The 27,896-nt window shown below is 45.1% G+C and overlaps 1 protein-coding gene across 1 annotated transcript in view; it reads right to left on the reverse strand.

Moving 5' to 3' along the window:
- MTUS2 (microtubule associated scaffold protein 2) overlaps positions 1–27,896 on the reverse strand; it is a 457,672-nt gene that overhangs the window by 24,994 nt on the left and 404,782 nt on the right. Inside the window, exon 10 of the mRNA XM_044286799.1 lies at positions 6,744–6,810. Coding sequence (XP_044142734.1) covers positions 6,744–6,810 — 67 coding nt within the window. The remainder of the gene's footprint in view (positions 1–6,743; positions 6,811–27,896) is intronic.

Raw genomic sequence — 27,896 nt, forward strand, 5'->3', positions numbered from 1 at the left:
GCGTTGTTAGGGGCAGAGATAGGGGAGTGTCTATGTTACTAGCGGGATGGGAGGAGCTATAAACTAGCTGGGCGTTGTTAGGGGCAGTGATTGGGGAGTGTCTATGTTACTAGCGGGATGGGAGGAGCTATAAACTAGCTGGGTGTTAGGAGGGTGCTTGCGCTGTGGAAGAGAAAGGAGAGGTGCATCATGGGTTTGGTTGGACACAGGAACAGGAAGTGCTACATACAGGATGGAAACAAGCCAGAGGGATTTGTATAGAAGGTCAAAACGGGACAGGAGAATTACATTTTAAAAAAGCACGGGGAAGAGGTACATGAGGTAAACAACTACATGAACACATCAGTTAAAAACCATAGTAATCCCAGAAAAACCCTTTCAGCTATATGGCTTTTTTTGATAGACAGAAGCTGCCATTTTCCAGTCGTCGTTAACATTTGTCAGTCGTCCTGTTTCCAGCAGGGGGTTGACATTTACAACTGCTGGTTTAGGACAGGCTGTGAAGCCGCCAGACTTTGTTTCTGTCTTTTCATTAACTTCAATAAAGAAATATTTGGATGCGAAACGCGCATTGTCAGGTAAATGAGTAGACCGCAGCGTCAGGTATCCACAATTTATAGGCCTCATGGTACATGACTCATTGTTTCCTGAGAATGTAATCGTTCCCACGTAAAACCATGCTGTAAGCTATATTGCTGTCATTAATACTACCTCGTAGGGGCTTCTTTAATCCAAAGGAGTAATTAATTTGTATCAGAACAAGTATGGTCAGGTATTCTCAAAAGCCGTATCTGCTGCAGACCTGCGGTGATGCAGACTCCGACTCATTTCAGCTCTAGTTGCTCAAGCTTTAAGAATAAGAAGAAACCTGAAATCTAGTTTACAAGCAAAGTAATTCAAACCAGCGAATGTCTACTGAAGTATTTTCTTCCTCAACAATCAATAGCATCTGTAAAGGCCTTGATATCAGAGACATTGGATAACAGTCTTCTAAACCTTTTTTGCTGAGTGCTTCCATGGTGTCACTAAATGTCAGCAGGCAATGATAGGGAACCTAATGTAAGAATAACCTATCGTTTATATCACGTTTTAATGTTAAAGGCTATTGACACCTTTGACGTAGAAAAAAACCTTTGGGGTCATTTATTAAGACATTTAGACATCGGTCTTAATACCCCTTGCATTGGCGTTGGTGCCATCCTTGTTGACATCTGCCTTAATTATCTATACTTCTCTTCCGTCACAGTAATGGGAAAAAACGCATTTATCAAATGGATTGAGTGACGGATACAAACAGAACACCTTCCATTTCTATCCATCATCCATTCACTATAATGTTAAAAAGAAATTCAGAAAGACAGGACTTTTTCTTCCTCCAAAAATAACAGAAACCTAACACAGCGGTCACTAACTGTGCATAACTGATGCTTGAAAGAAGAGATTTTAACAAATAGGGATAAAACAGACCTTTTCCTCTGCTTTTCTGTAACTCTGATGGAACAGAATAACTAAAAAGTCAACAAAAATGTGAAAAGCCTCAGTGGTGGCCTTCAGTAAAAAATGTTACTTTAAGGTTTCAGACTGCAGTTTTAATTCCTTCATTATCAGACCCCATGATGATATGAAGTCAACCTGCTCCTAGTCAGACTTTTTATATGGATGTGTCCCTCCCATTATTCCATGCTGGAAGGTTAGGGAGTCTATGAGTCCAAGATGCTGCCGCCTTCTGCATCAGCACAACTTTGTTCCTGTACTGCTTACCCCTTCAACAGCACACAAGAAATCTTCTCCGTTGTGCTGACAGACTGATGCTGAGCTGTGTGTGTGAGGTCTCTGTACGCACCCTGTCTATGCTCTGTTATAGTAGATCCTGTGTGATCTGCTCTCATTTAAGACTTGGATGCTTTCCCCCCTCTCAACACTCTGATCTTCTGCGTACAACCTGCTCTGCTTCACTAAGTCTGTGATAAACAAGGGGGGAGCAGAGGGAGAACACACAGCCAGGAGCAGTGTGCTATCCCATTTATGTCAGAAGCAGCAGCATAGTAAGCTATGTACAGGAGTTGCGCAGAATCTACAGCATCAAAACTGTGATATGTTTAACCTTTTGAAGGGCATCTGTCAGCAGATTTGTACCTAAGAAACTGGCTGATCTGTTACATGTGCGCTTGGCAGCTGAAGGCATCTGTGTTGGTCCCATGTTCATATGTGCCCGCATTGCTGAGAAAAATGATGTTTCAATATATGCAAATGAGCCTCTAGGAGCAACAGGGACGTTGCCATTACACCTACATGCTGTGCTCTCTCTGAAACTGCTGTGCCCTCTGCACTTTGGTTGATAGGGCCAGATGTGATGATGTTTTTCTCAGCAATGCGGGCACATATAAACATGGTACTAACACAGATGCCTTCAGCTGTCAAGCGCACATGTAACAGGTCAGCCAGTTTTATGGGTATAAATCTGCTAACAGATGTCCTTTAACCCCTTCCCAACCAGCGACATACATGTACGGCGCTGTGGGACGTCACTTAAGCCCCAACTCCATACATGTACAGAGCGCTGATCGGGCGGGTGCAGGAGCTGGGACCGCCCAATCAGTAGCAGGGGCCTGGCAGTCACTAACAGCTTAGCCCCCGCCGTATGTTCCGGCATCGGTGAAAACAACGATGCCGGCGCTTTAACCCTTGCTATGCCACGGTTAGCACTTTTCCCACAATATAAAATTGTGAATAAATAGGGGGGGAAAGTTGATATATTAGGTATCACCACGTCCATATATAAAAATATCACATCATCTACCCTGTCAGGTGAACTCTGTAAAAATAAAACAAAAAAAAAAACTGTGCCAAAACAGCTATTTTTTTTGGTCACCTTGCATCACCAAAAGAGTAATATCAAGCGATCAAAAAGTCATATGTACCCCCAATGTTCATGCCAATCAAACCGGCATCTCGTCCAGCAAAACATGAGACCCTACATAAGACAATAGCTTAAAAAATTAAAAATAAATATGTCTCACAGAAAATGGTAACAAAGATATTTTTCTTTTCAAACATGCTTTTACTGTCTAAAACTTAACAAAAATAAACACATTAGGCTACTTTCACACTTGCGGCAGGACAGATCCAACAGGCTGTTCACCCTGTTGGATCCATCCTTCTGCTATTTCGCCGTGCCGCCGGACCGCCGCTCCGTCCCCATTGACTATAATGGGGACGGGGCGGAGCTCCGGCGCAGCACGGCAGTGCACGGCAAAAGGTCGCCGGACTAAAAGTCCTGCATGTCCGACTTTTTAGTCCGGCGGCTCTCGCTGTGCACTGCCGTGCTGCGCCGGAGCTCCGCCCCCGTACCCATTATAGTCAATGGAGAAGGAGCGGCGGTCTGGCAGCACAGCGAAATAGCGGAAGGACGGATCCAACAGGGTGAACAGCCTGTCGGATCTGTCCTGCCGCAAGTGTGAAAGTAGCCTTAGGTATCGGCTCATCCGCAACAAACTGCTGTATAAAAATATGACATGATGTGCCCCTCAGGTGAATGCTATAAAAAAGTTAAAATAAAAACTGTGCCAAAACAGGAATTTTTTGTCACCTTGCATATCAAACGTTTACTGAAAGTACAGTGCCACTTTAAACTCTAGCAAGAATGTTAAGGGAGGTATGACATTTATAAATATATATTATGAAATTAGTCAGCAGAACATTGTGGATCTATCAAGATAAAAAGTAATACTTGCAAAATAGAAAACGTATATGAAAAATATTTAAGTTCTTTTTTAGTTTTCAAATTAAAATAAAGCATTACTGTCTCTACATTATCCTGCACTGAAGATAGAATCCATATAATGAAATAGCATTTCCGTACATTCAGATGCATTATTAATACATCAGAAGGAAGGTAAAGGGGAATTTTCAAGGTCAGACATAGAATTTCAAAAGCACAGGAAACATATTCTAATGGAGTGTGATGTCCACTTGAGCCTGATATTGGGAATTATCATCGCACAAAGAACACAACAATTTCTTCCAGGATGACTTATTCACTGCAAGAAGTTATAACTCAATTTTTTCTATACATACAGTACAGACCAAAAGTTTGGACACACCTTCTCATTCAAAGAGTTTTCTTTATTTTCATGACTATGAAAATTGTAGATTCACACTGAAGGCATCAAAACTATGAATTAACACATGTGGAATTATATACATAACATAAAAGTGTGAAACAACTGAAAATATGTCATATTCTAGGTTCTTCAAAGTAGCCACCTTTTGCTTTGATTACTGCTTTGCACACTCTTGGCATTCTCTTGATGAGCTTCAAGAGGTAGTCACCTGAAATAGTCTTCCAACAGTCTTGAAGGAGTTCCCAGAGATGCTTAGCACTTGTTGGCCCTTTTGCCTTCACTCTGCGGTCCAGCTCACCCCAAACCATCTCGATTGGGTTCAGGTCCGGTGACTGTGGAGGCCAGGTCATCTGGCGCAGCACCTCATCACTCTCCTTCATGGTCAAATAGCCCTTACACAACCTGGAAGTGTGTTTGGGGTCATTGTCCTGTTGAAAAATAAATGATGGTCCAACTAAACGCAAACCGGATGGAATAGCATGCCGCTGCAAGATGCTGTGGTAGCCATGCTGGTTCAGTATGCCTTCAATTTTGAATAAATCCCCAACAGTGTCACCAGCAAAGCACCCCCACACTATCACACCTCCTCCTCCATGCTTCACGGTGGGAACCAGGCATGTAGAGTCCATCCGTTCACCTTTTCTGCGTCGCACAAAGACACGGTGGTTGGAACCAAAGATCTCAAATTTGGACTCATCAGACCAAAGCACAGATTTCCACTGGTCTAATGTCCATTCCTTGTGTTCTTTAGCCCAAACAAGTCTCTTCTGCTTGTTGCCTGTCCTTAGCAGTGGTTTCCTAGCAGATATTCTATCATGAATGCCTGATTCATACAGTCTCCTCTTAACAGTTGTTCTAGAGATGTGTCTGCTGCTAGAACTCTGTGTGGCATTGACCTGGTCTCTAATCTGAGCTGCTGTTAACCTGCGATTTCTGAGGCTGGTGACTCGGATGAACTTATCCTCCGCAGCAGAGGTGACTCTTGGTCTTCCTTTCCTGGGGCGGTCCGCATGTGAGCCAGTTTCTTTGTAGCGCTTGATGGTTTTTGTGGCTGCACTTGAGGACACCTTCAAAGTTTTCCCAATTTTTCGAACTGACTGACCTTCATTTCTTAAAGTAATGATGGCCACTAGTTTTTCTTTACTTAGCTGCTTTTTTCTTGCCATAATACAAATTCTAACAGTCTATTCAGTAGGACTATCAGCTGTGTATCCACCTGACTGTCACGGACGGTGTACAGGAAACAAGACAAAGCAACATGCATATATGACTCACTGGATCCAAAGCTAAGGAACCATAAGGGAGACCCCTGCACAAGACCTGAGACTTTCCCTGGCTGCTCAGCCTATGCAACGATCCCAGAGGTGGATGGTTGCATATCCACGTACCTCGACTATATAACCCCTGAACACCCTACAATAGTGAGGGGACACGACCACCGGCTCCCTACACCAGACACGGAGGGAGTCAGGGTCACCTGGGATCCAGCAAACAGAAAATAACAGATAAATGTTCAGCACTTAACTTTGTAGCAGACTGGAAAACAAGATCAGCATGCACACACACTCCAGGAAGTAGTACAAGCCGCCCAGCAATGCATACCGGGGCGGAATTTAAAGGGATGCAATCAGTCCAACCACATGACAGCTGAGAGAGGCTAACGAGATGAGGAACTGAACATCACAACAAAGAAACTCAAGGAGGAGGTTCTGAAAGGCTTCTGTCAGAGCTTCTCAGCTGTCTGGTTGTGACACTGACTTCTCCACAACGCAACTGATGGTCCCAACCCCATTTATAAGGCAAGAAATCCCACTTATTAAACCTGACAGGGCACACCTGTGAAGTGAAAACCATTTCAGGTGACAACCTCTTGAAGCTCATCAAGAGAATGCCAAGAGTGTGCAAAGCAGTAATCAAAGCAAAAGGTGGCTACTTTGAAGAACCTAGAATATGACATATTTTCAGTTGTTTCATAGATGTGTTAATTCATAGTTTTGATGCCTTCAGTGTGAATCTACAATTTTCATAGTCATGAAAATAAAGAAAACTCTTTGAATGAGAAGGCGTGTCCAAACTTTTGGTCTGTACTGTATATCACAACAATTTCTTCTGTCATGACCTGAATATCAAGAGCTCATCTTCCACCCTATCTGTGGAATGAACTAGCACATGATGGCCTCTTTCTATAGACACCTCCTTGTTACCAAACACGTCTGAAAACTGACATAAGGTCCCTTTCTCCTTTAAAGGATGAGAGGAAGGGCAAACAAGTGCTAGGTTGTCCTGTTCTAGGACTGCAGTGGTTGTAATGAGGTTGTATATCAATACCAGGTCAACATTTTGATTTAGCTAGACTGGAATATCAGTTTGATGTATAGACACAACAGCATCTTTAATAATAATGCATTAAGATAAGGAAGTCATTTTACCTTATGTCCTAAAGCAAATCTCATACTATGAGTTCATAAATGTACCACATCACTGCTACACCACTATGATATTACCTAAAATCCCCCTGTTCTAATCTCCCTGTTCTGCTTTTACTTGAAGTTTAAGATCAAACACATTTTGAGTACTGTATATTGTTCTGCTTCAATGTGCTAGAAGGTTTTTACTTACCCACTTCATCTCTAATGGTTGCAAGTTCAAGTGATAGTTCTCTTTCTTTCAAGACTCCAGCTTCATTCTGTGGAGAAAGTATACAAAGAAATGTTACATAAATGAAACATTGTATCCCAGAACAAATGAACATGGAACTCAACAAAAAAAAACAAAAAACAGAAACAATAACTATGTTATGCATATAGAAGGACATCCTTTCTTAAGAGCTCACAAATCTGCAAAATAAGAAAGATTAGATATTGTCCTGGCCAAGACATTGAAACCCTTGGTTGCAATAGCGGGCAGCATGGTGGCTCAGTGGTAAGCACTGGCGCCTTGCAGCACCTAGGTTTGAATTCTACCACGGATAACATCTGCTTGGAGTTTGCATGTTTTCCCAGTGTTTGCGTAGGTTTCCTCCGGGTTCTCCAGTCTCCTCCTACACTCTGAAGACATACTGATAGGGAACTTAGATTGTGAGCCCCATTGGGGACAGCTTGATACTAATGTCTGTACAGTGCTGTGGAATATAGTAGTGCTATATAAGTGCATTAAAAAATTTTTTTTAAAAAATAATAGAATTTGAGTCCAGGCTAAATGGGGTGTACTGTTCAAGGCAGGCCCTGTCTTCAAACTTTACATAAATCAGGTAAATGGGCTTTGTAATATATCTTATTAAAGAAAAAGGCCTCTTTCTCCACTTGTCAGGCTCATTTCCCTCTACACTTCTAATAAATGTACATTTACTCTGAATTTTATGCTGATTCCAAGATGGGAGACCAAGATGGACTGTGTATGTCTAGAAGAAAGTTTCAGTGGCAATGGCCTTCATCATATACAGGAATGCTGCACTAAGAAGGAAAATAAAGGGGGGCCATACGATTGACCTATTTCACATATAAGCATAAACTCAGCCAGCCCTGACCCTGGACCTGTTTCATGTACAGTATATACACAAACTCAGCCTGCCCTGACTTCGGCCTGTTTCTGACTATGGGTATTGCCTAATGATTTGATGCTTTACACCGGTGTCTCTGACCCCCATGGGTCAGCTGCCAACTACCCTAGGGCCTGGTGGGTTCCCTGCAGCAAAGACCAGATCCCTGTATAAAGGTTAAAGAGTGAAAACCAGGGGATCATCAGGACAACACTGTTGGGGATAGTCCACCGCTAAACCAGCTAGTTGGCACAGTGGGACCACATCCACTGTCCATTACAAGCAGTATATTCTGTAGTTTGTGCATGCGGTGTATGGCAGACATCATAGCAGTTAGTCTCCACAAACTCGCACAGGGAGAACTGACAATTAGAGATAGAGCCTGTAGAAGGGAAAAATGCAGAAATTAATGCAGAAAACTGGCCAGATCATAGTGTCATTCCTCGTGGAATCTTATCCTTAAAAATCATCTGAAAACGTAGATATGCTTTAACCTCCTCATGAAGATAGTGAATTTACTCTGGCGGACAAGAACTGTAATTGTGAAGCAGTCTCTGAGCAAGTTATGGTTCAGAATCAAGAAAACTGAACTGGAATTGTTAAGACAAGCTCGTTCACAACTGGGGATCAACATAAGCACACAGCAAAACCGGTCATTTAAAGAGGACCTGTCACCTCTCCTGACCTGCCTGTTTTAGCTTTATGCATTCCTCATGTAATAACAATTCTGGAACATCTATTCTTATGTCTCTATGTTGTGCCATTCCTTTATTATTTCTACTAGAAGTTATGAATGAATTACTAGCAGTCTGCAGTAAGGGTACAGAGGGGAGGTAACCAGTTCGGGGTGTGTACCTTCACAGACTGACTGTATCCAATCAGTGCTGCCATTTTCACACTGTGCAGGTACACCCCCCCCCCCCCCCACACACACACTTGTTACCTCCCCTCTGTACCCTTACTACAGACTGCTAGTAATTAATTCATAACTTCTAGTAGAAATAATAAAGGAATGGCACAACATAGAGACATAAGAATAGATGCTCCAGAATTGTTATTACATGGGGAATGCATGGAGCTATTAAAACAGGTAGATCAGGAGTGGTGACAGGTCCTCTTTAATACTAAAAAACTAAATACTGAAAAGTATTAGTGAGCCAAGACATACAGTATATAGCTATAGATGTGTGTGCCGTCACCAACACAAAGACTTTGCACTGGAGGATCAGTCACCAATCTCATTTGATGACTGGAGTAGCATTGCAAGCAGGATAATACCTGCTGATAAAATGGCAAACACCATAAGACCATCTACTATAAGTCAATGCAGTCTTTTTGGTGCTATTGATACCGGCTGTACATCGCAAACAAAGTGTAAATCCACTTTTACTTTAGTCCAAATTTAATTAAGGACTTGATTAAGTCTCTCATGAAACAAATTTGAAACCATAAAGAAACTTACTAATCCTAAACAAAACCTTTGACAGACTGCAATTCACAACACAACCCCTAGGTGGCTGTTCATGGACACATATGGAATAGACATCTCATGACAACAATATCTTAAAATTGTGTTTTTTTTTTTTATAATGTTGGTCATTTCTCAAAACATGTCTTGTGAAATGTTGAGACAAGAGGAAAAGTAAGGTAGGACTTACCTTAAACATATGACCAAGCGTATAGACAACTATAGGCAAATGGAACATGTACATACAGCAATACTAGCAGGTTGTTTACGCTGTAGAGATGCCTGGTGAAATCTCTGCTTATAGAAGAGGTCCTTGATACATGAAGAGAGACTTTTCTGTATAGACTTGGAGAGGATAAATAGAGTATCCTAATTTTAATGTATGAATGTTGCTGCCTGGCCATTGGCTCTCTGTACTCCATCACGTCTTAGAGACTGTAATAGTCTTCTGCACTATGCACACAATAAGTATGGCTGGGAACATTTCAAAAATAAGAAAATAACTACAGTATTAAAAAAACGGAATTTATTATTTCTCTTCTTCTGAATGACATCTATTTAAAGAAACTAAAATTTAATTAATAAAACATTCCCATTAATCCAAGGTTGACATAGTCAACTCTGCTTTAGGCCTCATGCACATGACTGCGCCGTGTTTTGCGGTCTGAAAATTGCGGATCCACAAAACACGGATGATGTCTGTGTGCGTTCTGCAATTTGCAGAACGAGCTGCCCATAATAGAAATGCCTATTCTTGTCTGAAAAACGGACAAGAATAGGACATGTTTCTTTTTTTCTGCAGGGACACGGAACGGAGCAACGAAAGCAGACAGCACAGGGAGTGCTATCCGCATCTTTTGCAGCCCCATTGAAGTGAATTACGCATTTTTTGTGGCTCAGATGCGGAGCCAAGCCATAGTCGTGTGCATGAGGTCTTACCTGCATTTCAGAAACAAGTCATCCTCCATATTGCAATGTCTTTCCACATACTAAGGCCTCATGCACACGAACGTTGTGCATCCGTTCCGTGCATTGGGAACCGCAATTTGCAGCCGGGACGGATTGAGACCCATTCAACTTGAATGGGTCCGTGATCCTCCCGCACCGCAAAAAAAATAGAACAAGTTCTATTTTTTTGCAGTGCGGAGGCACGGACAGAAACACCATGGAAGCGCTCCTGGTGTATATCATTTAGTAAATGACCCCCTTGACTTCTTCCATTTTACATTGTTGGACTGAATCAATCATTTGTAGTCTGTTTTGTTGTTGCAAAGTCTCCAACATCATCATGACACAAGCATCTAGAACGTAATTACATTATGAAAACCCACAATCCTAAAATGCCTGTATTTATAGCAACACGGCAGCCGAGATAATGGAAACTCATCGGATCAGAGACGCAGGAGGCGTAAAATACCACTAACAGATAATCAAGATGGAAAAGAAGACTCAAAAGCTAATAAAGTCCCAAACGTACCATTACCAAGAAAGAAGTGAAGGGCCACTCCATGAACGCTAGGCAGCTCATTAATTCTGCATTATACAGATTAAAGTAGATTATCAAACCTTGTCTACTCTGTCTTCATTGTGCTATTGTTATATGAAAAAGGTAACTTCAAAGGGGTTGTCCCATGAAAAGAATTTCTATGTAAGGAATAGGACATTTCAAATGAGAGATTGTTACAATAAAAATATTATTGTTCATTTTTAGTGCACATTTTCAGTGCCCCCTGCTGTCTATCCTTCTGGTCCACTTTCTCATGCATCCCCTGCTCTGTTCCCCGCTCCTCGGTGTTGGCGTAGTGATCTCACAGAGAAGCAGGTGAATCGGTCCAGGCACCTTTCATTCATTCATCCCTACTGTATTTCCAAATGTATAGATGTATATAGTTATATGACTTTCTAGACAGTGGAGAAGGGGGCAGTGTCGGGGCATTACATATAGGGATGAGCGAAGTTCAAGTTTTGAAGTTCGAGTTCAGGGCCGGATATATGCTGAATTGCGTTATGGATTCCGTCACCACGGACCATAATCAGTGGCGTAACTAGAGTGTTAGGGGCCCCAGTGCAAACTTTGGATCGCCCCCCCCATTTTTACAAAGAGGCGGCAGATTTTCGTTACACTAAGCCCAATGCATGGCTACACTCACCCAGTCCTAACTGATAAAATCTGGTCCTACCTCATCCAGGGTGTCGCTGGTGTCGCCGTGATGTCCACTGGATCTAAAACAAGGTCCCTCTGGGGAGAAACAAAGAATAATCACATAAGGAAGTGATGGTGACTGCCCCTGTGAAATCACCAGCAGGGGGCGATGTGCTGGCCTGTAAGACCGAGCCATGCCAATGTATAGGTAGCAGGGTAATCTAAGGCATTTCCCCTAAGTGCTACCACACAGTACTAATGCCCACATTGTGGCCCCGCACAGTACTAATGCCCATCTTGTGGCTCCTCGCAGTAATTAAGCCCACCTTGTGGTCCCTTCAAAAATAGTTATGTCCTCCTTGTGGCCCCTCACAGAAGTTATGCCCAGATATGTGCCTCCCTCACAGTAGTTATGCCAGATTGTGCCCCTCAAAGTAGTTATGCCTAGATATGTGCCCCTCACAGTAGTTATGACAAATTATGTGCCCCCTCACAGTAGTTATGCCAGATTATGTGCCCCCTCACAGTAGTTATGCCAGATTATGTGCCCCTCACAGTAGTTATGCCTAGATATGTGCCCCCTCACAGTGGTTATGACCAGATATGTGCCCCCTCACAGTGGTTATGGCCAGATATGTGCCCCCTCATAATAGTTATGTTAGATATGTGCCCTCTCATAGTAGTTATGCCAGATGATGTGCCCCCTCACAGTAGTTATGCCAGATTATGTGCCCCTCACAGTAGTTATGCCTAGATATGCCTAGATATGTGCCCCCTCACAGTGGTTATGTCCAGATATGTGCCCCCTCACAGTGGTTATGGCCAGATATGTGCCCCCTCATAATAGTTATGTTAGATATGTGCCCCTCACAGTAGTTATGCCAGATATGTGCCCCCTCACAGTAGTTATGCCCACAGCCCCCTCACAGTAGATGTTGCCCCCAGTCTGCAGCTTTATATTAAAAAAAAAACACATACTTACCTTCTTCTCTGATGACACGCTCCCACACTCACATCGCGCTGCTGGCTGTGCTGGAGGCCAGCAGGGGGAGCGCTCAGAAGAACAGTGAAGTAGGGAGTGGAGAGCCCGTCAGTGACAAGAACTGCCAGGTGAGTGAGTGAGTACGTGCCCCCCCCCCCATCATCCTTCCTTACCGCAGCGCTCCCCCTGCCTCTGCGTCCAGGGCGCATATTACACACATTTGAAGAGTTCTCTGACAGGGCCTGGCATTGTCACTGTACTTCATGCCGGGCCCTGTCAAAGCGCTCCCCATTACAAGTGAGTGCAGCGGGCCCCTGCCGGGCCCGGTCACACCCTCTGCGACCGCGATCGTTACGCACCTGACCATAATGGAATTTAGAGGCATTCTGTTATGCATTCCATCATAACAGAAGTCTATGACAGCATAACGAATCCGTCCAGTTTCCGTTATGCAGTCCTGGAATTGCATTATGGTCCATGGTGACGGAATCCATAATGCAATTCAGCATATACCCGAACTTCAAAATTTGAAGTTCTCTCATCCCTAATTACAAACCATATATATCTCTGGGGCTATATTCTATGTAGAGGAGTTAGGAAGAACTAACTGCAATGCATCCTGGAAGATGTAGGTGCTCGATGAGCTTCTGACTGCCCACAGAAAGGGAAGAAAGTTCAGAAGATGTGAGTAAAAAACTGTTTGTGGGATAATCCATTGAACAGTCACACGAACCTTTTTTTAATAGTGTCTTTTAATTGAATTTTCAGAGAGTACAACAAACTATAGAACAATTAAACAGACAGCACACCAGCAGGTGTAGACCAGTGAACTCCACCTAAGAAAAGTAAATGTCCCACTCCAGGATAAAAAAAAGGAAAAAATGCATAAGACAGCATTTTAAGGGGTAATAGCAGAGCTCTAGGTATTAAATATAAAGTGTGCCAAACACAGTCAATCATACGAACCTCAAGCATTCCCCCCCTGCCCCCTCTCCCCCGGGACCATAGAAAAGAATCCTACTCACTTAATCTATTTAAGGAATTACTGTTTGAGAGTTAATCCAAGGATCTCAGATTTTAAGGAAACGGTCAGGACTCCCCCTGTGCTCATAGACAAGCTTGTACAGTCAGAGTTAACTAATTGCATCCAGTGTTGTTTAGTAGGAAGTTTGGGGGTCTTCCAATTCAACAAAATGTTTTTTTTTTTTTTGCATAATACAAAAGTAAACTGTAGAGTCGCCCACCATATTTAGTAGGAATAACATCATTGACTAGCCCCAAAAGACTCGTCATCGGTGTGCAAATATCTGGAAAACCAAGTTTAGTATTTATATAGGCATGAACCTCCACCCAGAAACTTAGGATTATCGGGCAATGCTACACCATGTGAAAGAAGCAGCCACTGTCGTGCCCACATCGTGTACATTGGGCACTAGGCAGTTTACGCATCTGAAACAGTCTATTGGGCGTATAGTATACCCTATGTAGCCATTTAATTGTATAAATTGGTCTCTGGTGCTAATAACTGTGGATCTCCATGTGTGGCTTAGCTCCTTCACATGACAGGCCTCTAAATCCACCACATCGTATTTCCATTTGGCAAAGGGCTTGTCGAGTGGAGAGTCTAGCTCAGCCATTAGTGTCACGTATAAAGTGGACACTGGCTTAGCTAGTTGAGTTCTCACCACTGCCTCTATGGATGCAATCTGTCTCTCAAGGGTTCCCATAATGATGAACGGAGTTGCTAAGAACATTGCGACTTTGCTCATAATAGTATAAAGTATGTCCCTACAAAAAGGGGGTGGTATGTAAAGACCTTTAAATACTGCAACCCCCTAATGCTGGCGTGTAGTAACACATACCTCCCCGAGTTATCTATTTAAACAGAAATGAACTGGAAAGGAAGGCATTTGGCAATTAAGATAGAGGCTCCCCATACTAAATTAGAGTATACCGCACGATAAGTGGGACACACCCAGGGGCCTCGCAGATGTGTTTCCTGTAACACAACTATATCAGGATTATAGGTTTTTAAGTGGTTAAAGACCAATGAGCGTTTAATATTATTATTTAGACCACTAACATTCCAGGACACCAATTTAACTAACGCCATACAGCCACCAAAACATGTCACATAGTCCCTAGGTCTGGGAGGAGCCAACATTCATTCCCATACACACCAACATAAACAAAAACCTGGTGCCCACATCCATTCAGATGGCCCAGCAGGTACCTGAATGAGCTCCTTGTTGGCCGTTGTAAGTCTCTCCAAGTAGCGCAACTCCTCACTACAGTGCCGCTCCACTCCGTCAGAGCACTGGTCTCCCCGATACAGCTCTGGGTTCACTGTACCTCGGGGATCCAGGCGCTTCGGGGGTTAGGATCTGGCCTCAGGAATCAAAAAAATTGCTGGTTGATTGCAGGATTTGGTGAGGATTCTGGAGGAGCTCTACACTTTTGCTGCCTCACACCATGCGAGCTAGGCCACGCCACCAGTCACAAGAACCTTAAAAAGGATGTACTCTAATGAAGTTGAGTCGTGCAGAACTAAGGACATGAGTAGCGTCGTTTTAGGGGAAAAAAGACCCGTTCTTCTAGTCTTAGATCACATTGCAACCTTGCCAAGGCTATTCATGCATGGTTGTGGACCTGAAACTCTTAGGCCTTTCTGTTCGTGAGGTTGTGGAAGTCAGACTCACAACATTATCCACCAACACCGATGGGTGGAGCAGCACCACTTTGTATGGATGAGAGGTCATCGCAGTCACCATGGCCAGGCAACTCCACAAAATCACAATGGTTGCGTTTCCGCTTTTTGAAACCGGAATAAAATGATGGGTTGTTCTATATCTACCATACTCTAAACATTAGCTAACTGAGTAATGGGAAGATATTAATGTACTCTCTTATTATCTATGACTCATAACGTACTTTACTCCTTTTACACCTGCATTTTGGATACTTACAAGTACAGGCTCTAGGAATTATAAATGACTTCTTGTAGAATGCCTTTTCATGTGGATCACATGTACAGTTCCTCCAGTAATATAGTGAAGAATGCAGCAATCCCTTGCAATCACAATGGAGATTTCTTCATGTAAGCAGCTTGTAGCTCCAGTCTGAAGAGATTTACCAAATATCCCAATTGGAATCCAGCATTGATTCCTTGTGACCCTGAATCTGCCCCTTTGTCTTGTGTGTTCCAGGAATAGTAGACCATGTGTAAACCAGTTAATGGTATGATATAGGGATGCTGGGGCCATTATGAGTGTGATGTGTAAGCCTCCAAGGAATGGCAATTCATATGCGGCAGCTGTCCTCCAGGATCCTGATCGGGCATGAACATCCCTGTACTGGGATTATATAGGACAGAAGCGCTCCCATGCTTTCTTTACTGTATACAGGGCATTTGCGGTTTCTTTCCTAAAGGGGTATTCTGGTTGTACAAGCTATCTGCTATCCACAGGAAAGGGGAAAGCTACTAGATCAGTGGGGGTCCTACTGCTAAGACCCCCACTGATCACGAGAATGGTCACCCTCTACCTCTAAGGCCCTTAAAATGAACCAAGCGGGCCAGGCATGCGCAGTGTTGTTCCATTCATCTTTATGGGAGTTTGGCTATTTCCCATAGAGATGAATAAAGCGGCAGTGCACATGCCCGACCTGCCACACCATTCAGTTCAGGGGGCCCGAGGGGTATGAGGTCCCCATTGTCATGATCAGTGGGGATATAATAGTTATCCCCTTTCTTTACTACAGTAGTAAATACAGCAGCCAAATGGCACAGTTTCAAGGTATATCACATTGCAATCCTCTCCAAATAGCAGTGTATGGACAACAACAAATGATGGTAGTTGTAGTACTCCCTCTGTCTCTAAAAACACTTTTCAGTCTCTAAACATAACCAACGGCATGCAATGAGTTTCCTCTGTAAATTCTTCAGGAGTTCCCAGGATGAGGGGTGAAGAACTCAGATACAGGAGGCCCCAGCAGCAAAGTGTTTCTGCCATAGACATACACAATACCTTGCGGAATCCAATGCAGGGGTACTCTGCTTCCATGGCAGCTGAAGTCTCAGACACAAAGATTCTCTGAACTGAGGCCTAGATCTGAGGAGCTAGCACATGTAGGCTCTGTATCCTGCTCTGCTAGACAAGAGTCACCAATTAACCAAGGGGCAGACCCAGTCCATCTCCAAGCAACTTAAACAGTCTGCCAATTTGTTGTCCATATAGTGCTATTAAGTGCTTATAGATAACATATCACAACAGTTAACTCAATAACATTGCATTAACTCTTATAGTAGTAATTAACCCTTTGTAATAGTCGGGTGGACTGCATACCTATGCTTTTACTAAGCCCTATTTGAACGGTTGGCTTACACTTTTGTTTTTCTATATGGTGGGTGAAAATGACGGGACGTGTTATACCATATAATGCTACATTTTTCAGACAGCAAATTATACGGTACACGTGGTTCTTATTCTATTCATCTGTAAATTTTGGAATAAATTCTCAATGCTCTATGAGGCTAAAAGGGTTTTCCAGTCCAGCAAATGTGGCTCCAACATTTAACCCCTGACCTCTTTTCTTGTAAGCGCAAGTTCACATGACCATTTATTTTGATCCATTAGAAGAACAAAAAACTAAAGAAAAAACGGATCCTGTAAAAAGAAACTGAGTATCAGTTATGCACATTTGGCATCCGTTTTAGCCATCTCCATCTGTGATCCGTTATTTTAGTCCCGCGATCTAAAATAATGGATCTCAGATGGAAATGGCTAAAACCAATGCAACATGTGCATAACTGGGCATAACGGATGCTTAAAATGCAGGATCCATTTTTTTACTTTATTTTTCTGCCCTTCTGATGGATCAGAAGGAAAAAGAAAAAAATGGAGCCTGAGCCATTATGCTCAGTCATGCACATGTTGCCTCTGTTTTAGCCATTTTCGTCTGAGATCCGTAATCAGGCCGGGAGGACGGGCGCTGGCAGCGTGAGTCTCTACGTCACGTGCCTGCGCCGCCCACTTTATGAATGAAGCAGGCGGCGTGGGCGCATGACGTAGTGACTCGCGCTGCCAGCGCCCGTGCTCCCGGCCTGCCTCCTACCGAGCGCTTGTTGTAAGTAATACACAGCGCTGATTACGATTAACAATGCCACAATTATAGATAAGATTACGGTATATACAGTGAGCGGGGCCCGTGTAGTAGAATACAGTCACTGCACGGGCCCCGCTGTCATTATAAAACCAGATGCTGGCCCCCAGCCCCTGTATTGGGGGTCATTCACACTACAGGGACACTGTTATGGAGGGGATCTGTGGATGACACATATATGTGTCATCCACAGATCCCCCCCATAACAGTGTCATCCACAGATCCCCCCATAACAGTGTCACCCACAGATCCCCCATAACAGTGTCCTCAACAGATCCCCCATAACAGTGTGTCATCCACAGATTCCCCCTCCATAACAGTGTGTCATCCACAGATCCCCCCATAACAGTGTCATCCACAGATCCCCCCATAACAGTGTCACCCACAGATCCCCCATAACAGTGTCCTCAACAGATCCCCCCTAATAGTGTCATCCACAGATCCCCCCTAATAGTGTCATCCACAGACCACCATTAGTTCAAAACCCACCAAAAGCACACCTTTTTGTTCAAAATATTTTTTTTCTTATTTTCCTCCTAAAAAACCTAGGTGCGTCTTATAGGGTGAAAAATATGGTACATTAGATAGATAGTTAGATAGCTTATATATATATAATACAGATAGTGGGATCAGCTATGAACGCGGCATCTGAGGGGTACAATGATGGAGAGTGGTGCAATTGCCGCTGCCAGTCATTGCACCCACTAAGAAATACACTTTGTGACGAAGTAATTTGTCACAAAGTTAATTTTTTTCTGAATTTTGGCAAAGCAGCCGAATCGAATTTTGGAATACTTGGCTCATCTCTAGTCCTTTTCCGATGACACATTCCCTCTCCCAACATCCTGAGTGGGGTAATATATGTGCTCTACTGTTTGTGACGGCTGACAGTGATTAGCTCTGGTCTGCAGTACATCTTATATATACTGGTGTAGCACGCAGAGTATATATTATGCACGGTCAATGGAGGGAACAACTGTTGCTTCCTGCAGTCAGTTACTGTACTGTAGCAGCACAAACTGCACTTCTCGTCTTCACTATCTTAGTATATACTGGTAATATAGCGGTAGAAATCTACATGGATATATGTAGATTTTACTATATGACTATGTATAGATTTATTATGCCTTCTTTCTCACTATTGCATCGAAAAAATGTCCTCCCTTTAAAAATTCTAAAAAAAAAAAAAGGATAAAAAAATATCAATATTTCCATGACAGTCGTATTTCCTATGTTCTCTACAAGGACACAGTTCATGACCCAAATCAATCCCCTGTATCCTTGTGTGACCGCTGTAATGTATGAGATGAGTGGGGGCTATGCATCAGGGCAGGAGCAGCCTGAACTCTACAGTGACAGGGGAATCGTAACCCTAGATCTATAGGACCCGATCTACACATCGCATCAAGTAATGCAAAAACGGACAAATTCAAACCAAAAATGAGAACAAGTTATGTGCAAGATAAACCTCAGGTCTCCATAGGAATGAATGGGAAAAACTAAACGTGCATTAATTCATCCTCAGGTCATTTCTACTCCCCGTGTCTCACATGGATGTGGAATGCAAAATGAATCCGCATCTGTTTCCTGCAGAAATTCATTGTATCATCGCCGTGTAATAGGATATCATATACATTATATATAGATATAGATATTATAGATAGACAGACAGATAATAGATAGATACGAGACAGACAGATAGCTAAATATGAGACAGATAGATATTAGATAGATAGATAGATAGATAGATAGATAGATAGATAGATAGATAGATATTAGATAGATAGATAGATAGATATTAGATAGATAGATAGATAGATATTAGATAGATAGATAGATAGATAGATAGATAGATAGATAGATAGATATGAGATAGATAGATAGATAGATAGATAGATAGATAGATATTAGATAGATAGATAGATAGATAGATAGATAGATAGATAGTAGATATTAGATAGATAATAGATATATAATAGATAGATAGATAATAGATGACAGACAGACACAGTGGATATAACTTGTCTGCAGGAGATGTGGTGCTGATGAAACTTCCCCGAATGATCCCAATGAGACTTGTTCACATTTACTATTGTTTTAAACATTAACCCTTTAACTTCCTCCACAGTCACGTGTACAGCGGCCACTGGGTGACATGGCAAACATTGGGGCTTCCTCCTCGTTCCATGCAATTTCCATAGAAAAGTGTGAGACGGACCGGAGCCCCCACCCGACAGTGACGGACTACATGCTGTGTATCCGCACAATGCCCGGCTCTCCGTGGCGACCACCGGCTGTCCCCCGCCCCTCCTCTCACTGCCAGACAATAGGGAGACATGACACCCCGGCCGATGGCTACACAGAGCACTGTACCGTCTCGTCCACACCGCAGCAGCAGCAGCAGCACTGGCCCATCCTGGCATCCTAGGGGTTACAGGCGGCTCCATCCGGAGGGTCGGGCGGATCGGCTCCTCATCTCTCCAGGAGGGTCTGCTGCTCTCTGGCAGATGGGAGGTCCCTGCCCCCCGGATCTGCAGCTGCACAATGAGGAGCAGTTACCGGTCTCCTACACCAGCTGATGTCACTGGATAATGGGACGGCGGCTGCTGACATCATTTACCGCCGGTGACTCTGCACTAATGGGAACACAAAGAGATAGAGACGGTTCTTGTACTTTATGATAGTAATAAGTGTCCCTGATCCGGGCACTGTATCCAGGGCTGTAAGGCTCCATTCACACGTCCGCAAATGGGTCCGCATCCATTCCGCAATTTGCGGGTCCGCAACACATCACGGACGTGTGAATGGAGCCTTAATCGCGGATCCGGGCAGCACATCATGCTGCCCCCCCCCCCCCCCATAGAAATGAATGGGTCTGCAAATCCGGAGATGCGGAATGGTGCGGAACGGAAGCACGGAACGGACCCCTACGGACGCACTACGGAATGCTTCCGTGGGGTTTGGTCCCGTACTTCCGTTCCGCAAAAAGATAGAACATGCCCTATCTTTCTGCGAAACAGCCGGATCGCAGACCCATTCAAGTGAATGGGTCCGAGATCCGCTGCGGCTGCCCCACGGATTGTGCTCGTGCATTGCGGCCCGCAGCACGACCACGGGGTGCACACGTTCGTGTTCAGGGGACCTTAGAGTGTGTCCACAAAAAAAGGGGGGGCATGTAGATCAATGTCTGATAAGGATTTCATGCGCATGGTACTGCTGTGTGCATGAACCCCCAATGACGACGCACGGGTCCATAATATGGAGTCATAGGCGCTTACAGGTCTGCCGCTATAAGGTGTCAGTGTCGATCTGACATCTGTTTATTTCTCTTGCTCATACAGCACCCATATATTCCGCACTTTACAGACATTATCACTGCCACAATCTAAGTTCTCAGTATGTCTTTGGGAGGAAACACAGAGAGAACTCCAGCAAATGTTGCCCTTGGCCAGAATTAAAGGGATTGTCTCACCTCAGCAAATAGTTAATACCAGGCACTTACTAATGCATTGTGATTCTTCATATTGTTTCCTTTCCTGGCTGGATCCAGCGCACGCCTATTCTCTCTGCCTTCAGACCCCGCTGAAGAAGGTCGCACAGACCGAAACGTTCGGGATATTTTTCTATCTGATATGGCATAAATACTATATGTAAATTAATTTGCACTGGATGTATACTAACAGCATTCTGTTTATTAAGAATTAAATGAGATTATTTATCTTGCATTAACTTTTGGAGTGGCGTGGATTTAACTTATACTGTCTAATCCACTCTCACAGGCACCCACACTGGATCCAAGGTGTGCAGAGTACATATTTATTCAAAGCAAAGTTATGTCTGGGCGCCCCCATCAAGTCTCTAAGCTCCACCACAGTGTACCAATAAGCTTCACCCCATCACACCGCTAAGCCCTGCCCCCATCACCCCACTAAGCCCTGCCCCATCACACCGCTAAGCCCTGCCCCCATCACCCCACTAAGCCCTGCCCCATCACACTGCTAAGCCCTGCCCCATCACACTGCTAAGCCCTGCCCCATCACACCCCTAAGCCCTGCCCCATCACACCCCTAAGCCCTGCCCCATCACACCACTAAGCCCTGCCCCATCACACCGCTAAGCCCTGCCCCATCACACAGCTAAGCCCTGCCCCATCACACCCCTAAGCCCTGCCCCATCACACCCCTAAGCCCTGCCCCATCACACCACTAAGCCCTGCCCCATTACACCCTTAAGCCCTGCCCCATCACACCGCTAAGCCCTGCCCCATCACACCGCTAAGCCCTGCCCCATCACACCGCTAAGCCCTGCCCCCATTACACCGCTAAGCCCTGCCCCCATCACACCGCTAAGCCCTGCCCCATCACACCGCTAAGCCCTGCCCCATCACACCGCTAAGCCCTGCCCCATCACACAGCTAAGCCCTGCCCCATCACACCGCTAAGCCCTGCCCCCATCACACCGCTAAGCCCTGCCCCATCACACCGCTAAGCCCTACTTTCAGCTTAGGCTGAGTTCACATCTGTGTTAAGCTTTCCATTCTTCTGATCCGTCAGATGAACAGAAAAATTAAAAAGAACTAATCCGTCTTAGGGTCCATTCACACATCCGTGTGTGTTTTGCGGATCCGCAAAACACGGACAGCGGCAATGTGCGTTCCGCATTTTGCGGACCGCACATTGCCGGCACTAAGAGATAATGCCTATTCTTGTCCACTATTGCGGACAAGAATAGGACATGTTCTATTTTTTTCAGGATCGGAATTGCGGACCCGGAAGTGCGGGGCCGCGCGTTGTGCGGCCCCATAGAAATGTATGGCTCCGCAATTCCGTTCCGCAAAATGTGGAATGGAATTGCAGATGTGTGAATGGAGCCTCAGGCTACTTTCACACTGCCGTTTGGTGCAGATCCGTCACGGATCTGCACAGATGGATCCGCACCGATAATACAACCATCTGCATCCGTTCAGAACGGATCCGTTTGTATTATCTTGAACATAGCCAAGGCAGATCCGTCTTGAACACCATTGAAAGTCAATGGAGGACGGATCCATTTTCTATTGTGCCAGATTGTGCCATAGAAAACGGATCCGTCCCCATTGACTTATATTGTAAGAACGGATCAGTTTGGCTCAGTTTCGTCAGACGGACACTGAAACACTGCAAGCATTAGGCTACTTTCACACTAGCAGCAGGGGACTCCAGCAGGTGAACAGCCTGTCGGATCCGTCCTGCCGCTAGTTCACGTGTGCCCCCTTATAGTCAATGGGGACAGAGCGGACGTCCGGGGTCGGAGTTCCGGAGGCGGCACAGCAGCGCACGGCGAGAGGCAGCCAGACTAAAAGTACTGCCGGAACTCCGCCACTATTATAGTCAATAGGGACGGCGCGGCATTCGGGGGGCACACGTGAACTAGCAGCAGGACGGATCCCACAGGCTGTTCACCCGCCGGAGTCCCCTGCCGCTAATGTGAAAGGATTTAGAGCATCAGTTGTGATCAGTTTGTGTCAGTTCTGTCAGACATCAGTCGTTTTTGATGAGAGAAAAACTCTATACAGAGAGAAGGAGAGAAAAAAAGAGATAGTGGGAGACAGGGGAAAAAGAGAGTGCGGGAGAGACAGAAAAGGAGAGAGAGGGACAGAGACAGAAAAGGAGAGAGAGAGAGAGGGAGAGAGACAGAAAAGGAGAGAGAGGGAGAGAGACAGAAAAGGAGAGAGAGGGACAGAGACAGAAAAGGAGAGAGAGAAAGGGAGAGAGACAGAAAAGGAGAGAGAGGGAGAGAGACAGAAAAGGAGAGAGAGGGACAGAGACAGAAAAGGAGAGAGAGAAAGGGAGAGAGAGGGAGAGAGACAGAAAAGGAGAGAGAGGGAGAGAGACAGAAAAGGAGAGAGAGGGAGAGAGACAGAAAAGAAGAGAGAGAAAGGGAGAGAGAGGGAGAGAGACAGAAAAGGAGAGAGAGGGAGAGAGACAGAAAAGGAGAGAGAGGGACAGAGACAGAAAAGGAGAGAGAGAAAGGGAGAGAGAGGGAGAGAGACAGAAAAGGAGAGAGAGGGAGAGAGACAGAAAAGGAGAGAGAGGGAGAGAGACAGAAAAGAAGAGAGAGAAAGGGAGAGAGGGAGAGAGACAGAAAAGGAGAGAGAGGGAGAGAGACAGAAAAGGAGAGAGGGGGAGAGAGACAGAAAAGGAGAGAGAGGGACAGAGACAGAAAAGGATGAGAGAGGGAGACAGACAGAAAAGGAGAGAGAGGGAGACAGACAGAAAAGGAGAGAGAGGGAGACAGACAAAAAGGAGAGAGAGGGAGAGAGACAGAAAAGGAGAGAGGGGGAGAGAGACAGAAAAGGAGAGAGAGGGAGGACAGACAGAAAAGGAGAGAGGGAGAGAGACAGAAAGGAGAGAGGGGGGGAGAGAGACAGAAAAGGAGAGAGAGGGAGACAGACAGAAAAGGAGAGAGAGGGAGAGAGACAGAAAAGGAGAGAGGGAGAGACAGACAGAAAAGGAGAGAGAGGGAGACAGACAGAAAAGGAAGAGAGAGGGAGGACAGACAGAAAAGGAGGAGAGAGGGAGAGAGGACAGAAAAGGAGAGAGAGGGAGAGAGACAGAAAAGGAGAGAGAGGGAGAGAGACAGAAAGGAGAGAGAGGGAGAGAGACAGAAAAGGAGAGAGGGGGAGGAGAGGGGAGAGAGACAGAAAAGGAGAGAGAGGGAGAGAGACAGAAAAGGAGAGAGAGGGAGAGAGACAGAAAAGGAGAGAGAGGGAGAGAGACAGAAAAGAAGAGAGGGGGGAGAGAGACAGAAAAGGAGAGAGAGGGAGAAGGAGACAGAAAAGGAGAGAGGGGGAGAGAGACAGAAAGGAGAGAGGGGGAGAGAGAGGGAGAGAGACAGAAAAGGAGAGAGAGGGAGAGAGACAGAAAAGGAGAGAGAGGGAGAGAGACAGAAAGGAGAGAGGGGGAGAGAGGGGGGAGAAAAACAGAAAAGGAGAGAGAGGGAGAGAGACAGAAAAGGAGAGAGAGAGGGAGAGAGACAGAAAAGGAGAGAGAGGGAGAGAGACAGAAAAGGAGAGAGAGGGAGAGAGACAGAAAAGGAGAGAGAGGGAGAGAGACAGAAAAGGAGAGAGAGGGAGAGAGACAGAAAAGGAGAGAGGGAGAGAGACAGAAAAGGAGAGAGAGGGAGAGAGACAGAAAAGGAGAGAGAGGTAGAGAGACAGAAAAGGAGAGAGAGGGAGAGAGACAGAAAAGGAGAGAGAGGGAGAGAGACAGAAAAGGAGGAGAGGGGGAGAGAGACAGAAAAGGAGAGAGAGGGACAGAGACAGAAAAGGAGAGAGAGGGAGACAGACAGAAAAGGAGAGAGAGGGAGACAGACAGAAAAGGAGAGAGAGGGAGAGAGACAGAAAAGGAGAGAGAGGGAGAGAGACAGAAAAGGAGAGAGAGGGAGAGAGACAGAAAAGGAGAGAGGGGGAGAGAGAGGGAGAGAGACAGAAAAGGAAAGAGAGGGAGAGAGACAGAAAAGGAGAGAGAGGGAGAGAGACAGAAAAGGAGAGAGGGGGAGAGAGAGAAAAGGAGAGAGAGGGAGAGAGACAGAAAAGGAGAGAGAGGGAGAGAGACAGAAAAGGAGAGAGAGGGAGAGAGACAGAAAAGGAGAGAGAGAGACAGAAAAGGAGAGAGGGGGAGAGAGAGGGAGAGAGACAGAAAAGGAGAGAGAGGGAGAGAGACAGAAAAGGAGAGAGAGGGAGAGAGACAGAAAAGGAGAGAGGGGGAGAGAGAGGGAGAGAGACAGAAAAGGAGAGAGAGGGAGAGTCGGAGAGAGACAATGGTAACTACAGAGGGGAGAGAAAGGGAGGGCAATGGGGAAGAGAGAAAGAAAACGAGACATAGTGGGAGACAAAGGAAAAAGAGAGACAAAGGAAAAAGAGAGTGAGAGAGAGGGGGGAGTGGAAGGGAGAGACAGAGAGAGAGAGAGAGAGAGAAAGGGGAGAAATGAAGGATAGAAAATAAGAGAGAGGGAAAGAGAGCATGCGAGAAAGGAAGGGGGGGGGGAATCAAAAACCAAGATTGATTTGGAAACCCAAACTAATTTTTTGAAATGTGCTCATCTGAAGTAAAATTGACTGCAATTCTGAAACAATTGTACGGTACGCCCTGAAATCCATGCACATTTTAGCAAAAATCCGTTCACTGACTTGTACTGTACTTTGCAGCACATGTTGTCAGTGTCACCCTGCCCTAATACTACCACTGCATAATGTACACATGGACCTCCGTGTGCACTGTACCCTGACAATCCTAACCCGCCAGTAATGCTCAGGGTAGATGATCTGATAGGACTGACGGGCGTTCATAACATTCTGAGACGTTAGATTACATGTGACTTAGATCATGAAAAAATCTGAAAATCTTCTTCCTATTGACAATGGAATAATTCCCTGCAATGATCTGGAAGCTTTGCACTCTTTGCATGCTGAGAGTTGTAGTCTGACAAAGGTTGCAGAAAACCGTATCAAGTCTTCACATGTCTGATAAGAAGCAGCGGTCAGTTCCGCTCTGTGAACCATATGATGATTTGTATGGAAGACCCACTTCCCAGCAGACACATAAATGGATGGGGCTGCCGTCTGCCCCACCTCTACCCAAGAGCTAACATGCTCACTCAGATAGAAATCACCACAGCAACAAAGAGTAAATTAGATCATCGTGGTACATTGTTACAAGAACGTGAAGGGCAGGAGGACCACGAATAAACGTGGTTATTTAGGGAGCTCGCGTATTTAGCTATTACATGGTAAGCGGATACCAACATTAGCTTTGTCCTTCATGAAAGATACACACTTTCACAAATATGTCTACTGACTTGTACAACCCAAACAGCACTATTCAGACATGACCTCCAGTTTATCAACTCTGGATTTACTGTGGAAGTATTGTGTTGTAATGAAACAGTAGCAGGAGCTACACCTACAGTGGCCATAGCGTTGGTCTCCAACGTGTGGACCCTACAACATCCAGCCTGCAGCTGGCAGGCAATGCTAGGCGTTGTAGTTTTGCAACAGCTTTAAGAGGCAAAGGCAATGTTATTTGAACACTTGTATTATTTGGGCACTATAGGAAAGGGGACATCCGTGAAAGGTGATGAGCATGGACAAGTAACTTTAGGCCAGCCCTGGTTAGAGCCTATAGAAATGAGCATGAAGAGGAGTGTATTCTTTTTTGATGGCATAAGGTATATTTCCTAATAGAATCTCCTTCACCCAGGGCAAAGGTTCTGTTCATTACCACAGCCCTGTGCCTAGATACTGTGATTAATGCCAAGTGACTTTTTGGTGCCCATCTTGGCACTCAGATATTGATGGCTTATCCCGAGATAGGCCATCAATATATAAGTACTGGAAAACCCCCTTGAAGGGGTTCTCCAGGAATGAGTTAAAATGACCACCAGCAAACTGCCTTAGAATATGAACAACTTGCATATACTACATATTGGTGAGATTTCTTGCCTGCTTAGCCACGATGGCACATCATAGGTAGGATGACACCATAACCATCTATTGTGGAGCAGTGTTGTGAGGCCCCAACCCGCTCTGCTCACATTCTAGGACAGGTTGCTGGCAGCCATTTTAAATCATTACTGGGAGAACCCCTTTAAGGCGGTTTTCCGGTACTAATAGTTTGACTGTAAGGGCTCTTTCACACCTGCGTTCTTTTCTTCCGGCATAGAGTTCCGTCATCGGGGCTCTATGCCGGCAGAATACTGATCAGTTTTATCCTAATGCATTCTGAATGGAGAGAAATCCATTCAGGATGCATCAGGATGTCTTTAGTTCAGGACCGGAACGTTTTTTGGCCGGAGAAAATACCACAGCATGCTGCGCTTTTTGCTCCGGCCAAAAATCCTGAACACTTGCCGCAAGGCTGGATCCGGAATTAATGCCCATTGAAAGGCATTGATCCAGCCTTAAGCTAAACGTCGTTTCGGCGCATTGCCGGATCCGACATTTAGCTTATTCTGAATGGTTACCATGGCTGCCGGGACGCTAAAGTCCTGGCAGCCATGGTAAAGTGTAGTGGGGAGCGGGGGAGCAGTATACTTACCGTCCGTGCGGCTCCCGGGGCGCTCCAGAGTGACGTCAGGGCGCCCCAAGCGCATGGATGACGTGATCGCATGGCATGTCATCCATGCGCATGGGGCGCTCTGACGTCATTCTGGAGCGCCCCCGGGAGCCGCACGGACGGTAAGTATACTGCTCTCCCGCTCCCCACTACTACTATGGCAACCAGGACTTTAATAGCGTCCTGGCTGCCATAGTAACACTGAACGCATTTTGAAGACTGATCCGTCTTCAAATGCTTTCGGTTCACTTGCGTTTTTCCGGATCCGGCGTGTAATTCCGGCAAATGGAGTACACGCCGGATCCGGACAACGCAAGTGTGAAAGAGCCCTAACTCCGCTACTGTAAGTTGGCGCCAGAACTGACAGCTCCGTCCATTGAGTAGTGG

The sequence above is a fragment of the Bufo gargarizans genome, chromosome 3 (genome assembly GCF_014858855.1).
Source record: "Bufo gargarizans isolate SCDJY-AF-19 chromosome 3, ASM1485885v1, whole genome shotgun sequence".
Taxonomy (NCBI): Eukaryota; Metazoa; Chordata; class Amphibia; order Anura; family Bufonidae; genus Bufo; species Bufo gargarizans.